The 3,897-nt window shown below is 40.3% G+C and overlaps 1 protein-coding gene across 2 annotated transcripts; it reads left to right on the top strand.

The window, feature by feature from the left end:
• The first annotated feature begins 1,474 nt into the window (after positions 1-1,474).
• On the top strand, positions 1,475-3,612 carry LOC125479566. Of its 2 annotated transcripts, XM_048589037.1 has the most exons (4): positions 1,477-1,963; positions 2,421-2,501; positions 2,894-3,033; positions 3,131-3,612. In XM_048589037.1, exons 1-4 carry the CDS (start codon positions 1,655-1,657, stop codon positions 3,378-3,380), a joined length of 780 nt encoding a protein of 259 aa, XP_048444994.1. In that variant the 5' UTR covers positions 1,477-1,654; the 3' UTR covers positions 3,381-3,612. The 2 variants fall into 2 exon arrangements, with proteins under 2 accessions (XP_048444995.1, XP_048444994.1); XM_048589038.1 differs by lacking the exon at positions 2,421-2,501 and having other exon boundaries at positions 1,475-1,963.
• The last annotated feature ends 285 nt before the right edge of the window (positions 3,613-3,897 follow it).

The following is a 3,897-nucleotide window of genomic DNA, read 5'->3' as shown; positions in this document are numbered from 1 at the left end:
GAATGCGTGGGGAGAAGAGTCGCCCATTCCAAATTTGCAATTGCATGCACATACAGACTGGAGAGAGAAAGACTAGAGAGAGAGAGAGAGAGAGAGTCCTTATCCGTTAAAAAGACCAAAAAGTTGACAAGCCGGCGGGTCCCACCAATTACCCGTGTCCGATGGTACCATCCGGTTCTTATCCGTTCTTTCCTTCCAGCTGACGTCGCCCAACTCTGGCTAAATGAGAAGGTGATGACGTCATTGGAAGTCGGGGATTATTCCCACCAAGTATAAGCGAGTTGGTGAGAAAATTGGAAAAATCAAACAAGATCAAAGAAGAAGATATTGCGTCTTAGAACTTATCCGTTGATTTTTTTTTTTTTTTTTGTTTTTTTAACAAAAGTTAACAAATCTAATGGGTTGAATTATTAGATTGACTTTTAATTTTAGACCTGTTTACATGTATTCAACATAATTATCGTCTAACTGTTGATATCATTATATTTCTTGATATTATCTACATTAATGAGGAGGGAGTCGACTTAACTTCATAATGAGTTAGCAATAATGTGATTCAAGTTCTTTTTTGGCAAAAAATCGAATCTAAGACATCTAATTTATAAGTGAAGATGAATATCATTAGACCGTAGTGTGAAGTGACAACCATATCGATATTTTAAACATGTTAAGTATTAAGTATTGTTAAAGATTAAGAGAGTGGAGACCAACATTCTGGAGATAATTGGTTGGACCTTTTTCGGCTTAGGTATTGGGCTAGATCTGGATATAGTCAATGAATTGGGCTAAATGAGCCCACAGATTCTGACCTGCTTAGAAACCCAACTTCAAGGGCATTTCCGAAAGATTACCTCAAATGCCTAGTAACTTCTAGGCCTGTAAAAAGGGACGAGGCCCGATGGGCCGGTCTGAGCCCAATCTTATTTTTCGAGTTGTGGCTGGCCCAGCCAAGTCTTAGGACCGGGCTTATCCAGCGCCATTTGAAATAGGAAGGGCCTAAGCCGGCCCATGATCTGGATAGGCCCCGTCCCTTAGGCCTTGTTCTTAGACCCTACCCGATATAGAAGAAGACGTGTGAAATTATTCAAAACATATCCAAGAATGTTCAGACCACATGACCTTTGAATTCATGTCGTTAGGTTGATAAGCACGCACCAAGAATTCATTCCACGTTTAATTTGTTCCAGATTAATTCAAGAGCACTCATACGCTTGTTATGATGAACTTTCTATTTATCTGATACATTTAGATAATTAAACGATATCCGGTTATAAATTTTTTTTTATAAAAGTAATCTTCAAATTAATATTAAGAAATTGACTAGTTTCGTTTATAAAATTTCTATAGCGCAGTAGTACAATCTAAACCAAATAATCAAAAGATGGCCAAAAGCCCAGGATAACAATACTACATGACAAAAGCCCAAAAGCACATATTCCAACATAATCCTAACGAGATTAACTGTCGCTCATTCCTTAATCAGCGCTTGAATTTAATGAAACTCGACACTCAAACTGTAATTGCCCATCAAGCTTTCCAGCTGACATCAAACAATGGCAGATCCTGATTTGTAACAAACAACAAAAACTCAAGCTCTTAAATCTGACCACCCCACACCCCCCGGGCCAAAACCCAGGTGGGAGCAGGTGCAGCCATGCCGGGCCCTGGTCCGCACCTCATGTACGCCATGGGTTCGGGCCTGGCTCTGACCACCCTCAGCGGCGGCAGGTTCAGCCCCCACCACACCCTCTTCTACACGGTCAACGCCTTCTTCGGCCCCGACATCGGCTCCTTCTCCGAGTGGCTCGACTCCGTCTTCGGCTTCGGGTTCGGCTCCGAGCTCGCCGACTTGGTCCACGATCCCATCTTCTATTTCCTCCTCCTGGGTCTTCCTCTCTGTTTTCTGTACTCCTGGGTTTCTGGAGTTTTTCTTCGAAGGCGGGTTCTTGATTCGTTTTCTGGGGTGAGTTGTCGTTTTTCAGATTTGGGGTTTCTATTTTTGGTTGTGGGAGCTGGGGAACTGTGAGAAAATGGAAACAAAGTTTGAATCTTGGATCTTTTGGGTTTCTATTTTCGAACTTTAGTTGTCAGTTTTAAGATTTGGGGTTTCTATTTTTGGCTGTGCAGATCTTAGGAGAAAATCAAAGTAGGATTTCTGCATATGATCTGAACTGTGTGATTTACTTGATCAGATTAATGAACATTAGCCTCATATGAATCATATGCTCGATACTGGGAAAGGGGAATGAGGTTGTATTTATTAAGTGAGATTTGTTTTGGTTGTTTAATGTTGCTTTTAAGGTTGCTCTTAATTGTAAGATTTTGTTGGAAAATTGCAGAACCAGAATCTTTGTTTTGATCATTCATCATTAACACAAGTAGTGAATATGTCTGTCATTTCTTGTGTTTTTATGTTACAGGTGCCCCTTACTAAGAAGCAATGCTTCTTGCTGGTGTCAGCTGGTTCTTTTTCACACTTCTTCCTCGATCACTTGTTCGAGGTAATATTGAGACGTCGATCAGCTCTTCTGCTCGAAGATCCTAATTCAATTCTTTATCGATTGTTTGTTCTATGAAGAAGAACCAATGACTTGTGTTTTGGAGGGTTAACATTTTAATTTTGGTTTGTTTTCTTTTCATTAGGGGTTGATGTAGCCATAGGAGAAAAGGTCGTAATATGATTCTTAATTTCGGTAGTAGTGGATGTTTAGAGTCATAATTTGACATCGAATATGTATCAACGGAGTCTAAAGTTTAATAGCGCCTATGTGCAAGAACTTTGAGGCTCATCGATCCACATGTAATTCAGTCATGGAGCATAAATTCATGTTTTCTACTTCCTTTTTTTGTCTGTTTAGATTTTTACATCTTGTACGTCCTTTCAAATGTACAGGAGAATGGGCATTCATCAGAGTATACATGGATTTTGAGCACTGGTTGGTGGGAGGGTCGAGCACCGGTTAATCCAGATGCTGTTGTTGTAGTTGGCATTTTATGCATCATCTTAATTGGCGGATTTGTATACATCAACAGGTATTTATTTGAGGCACTCCACATACATTTGGTTCCTCTTTCCCTAGCTCACCACAGGTCCTTTACGTATATGTTGATCAATTGCTTTGGCTTGCAGAGTTAGGCCTCACAGGTATATTACCAAACAATCGATACAATCAGCGATTCTAATTGCTATCGTAGCACTCCTGTACAGCTTATGGTGTGCAAGCCAAATATTCTGGGTAAATCCACGCCGGCCAGCAGTTGGCGAAGAGGCTGATTATGGGGTTCTCGTGTTTCTAGCGAAATATTTCTTTCTCCCTCATCTTCTGTGCATTTTGTCCATGCACCCAAGAGATCTTGAAGCAGAGCAAATCCCACCATAAACACCAGTTACATTTACAAATAGAAAATCCCACTTTTGTTGTCGAATATAGTCACGACGAGAGCTTAAATTATGTTTGGAAGAAAAATTCTCAGGTCTTTCCACGGCGGTTGGTTTTGTTGTGTAACACGTACCTTCGGTTTTAGGTATTTTCTACACCTATACGGTTTTGAAGAGGTTACGGACTCCTATTTGTACCTTGTAAGCCCCGTAATGAAGTTTGAATTCTGCTATATGCTTCCTTGGTTGTAAGGTTTTTGCATTGAGAATGTTTGTTGAAGAAATGAGGATTCAGTTTTTGAATATTTGGTTAAAATAGTAGTAAAGATCCTGTTGAGATCATGTCCAAAGCAGAACCTGTTGAAACTACAGTTTGTTTTCATGACATCTTGGAACCGAAATCCTTCCTCGCGACAGACAACGTAGCGGTGTGCATCTGCAAGAGCTAAAACAGAGGAAAGTATCTTAATACAGTCATCTTAACCAAACGATCCTCGCACCTCACGCTCTCTGCATTT

Source organism: the organism of the source record quoted next, unplaced genomic scaffold, assembly GCF_019419815.1.
Source record: "Pyrus x bretschneideri cultivar Hongxiangsu unplaced genomic scaffold, Pyrus_bretschneideri_v1 Contig3, whole genome shotgun sequence".
Lineage (NCBI taxonomy): Eukaryota > Viridiplantae > Streptophyta > Magnoliopsida > Rosales > Rosaceae > Pyrus > Pyrus x bretschneideri.
This window is presented reverse-complemented; position numbering and strand designations above follow the sequence as displayed.

What these genes read in the sequence shown, in the direction of transcription:
- LOC125479566 (XM_048589037.1), top strand. Translation starts at nt 1,655, where the DNA reads ATGCCGGGCCCTGGTCCGCACCTCATGTACGCCATGGGTTCGGGCCTG. An exon ending in TCCTCGATCACTTGTTCGAG is followed by an intron (nt 2,502 to 2,893) that starts GTAATATTGAGA and finishes TCAAATGTACAG; the next exon opens with GAGAATGGGCATTCATCAGA. An exon ending in GGATTTGTATACATCAACAG is followed by an intron (nt 3,034 to 3,130) that starts GTATTTATTTGA and finishes TTTGGCTTGCAG; the next exon opens with AGTTAGGCCTCACAGGTATA.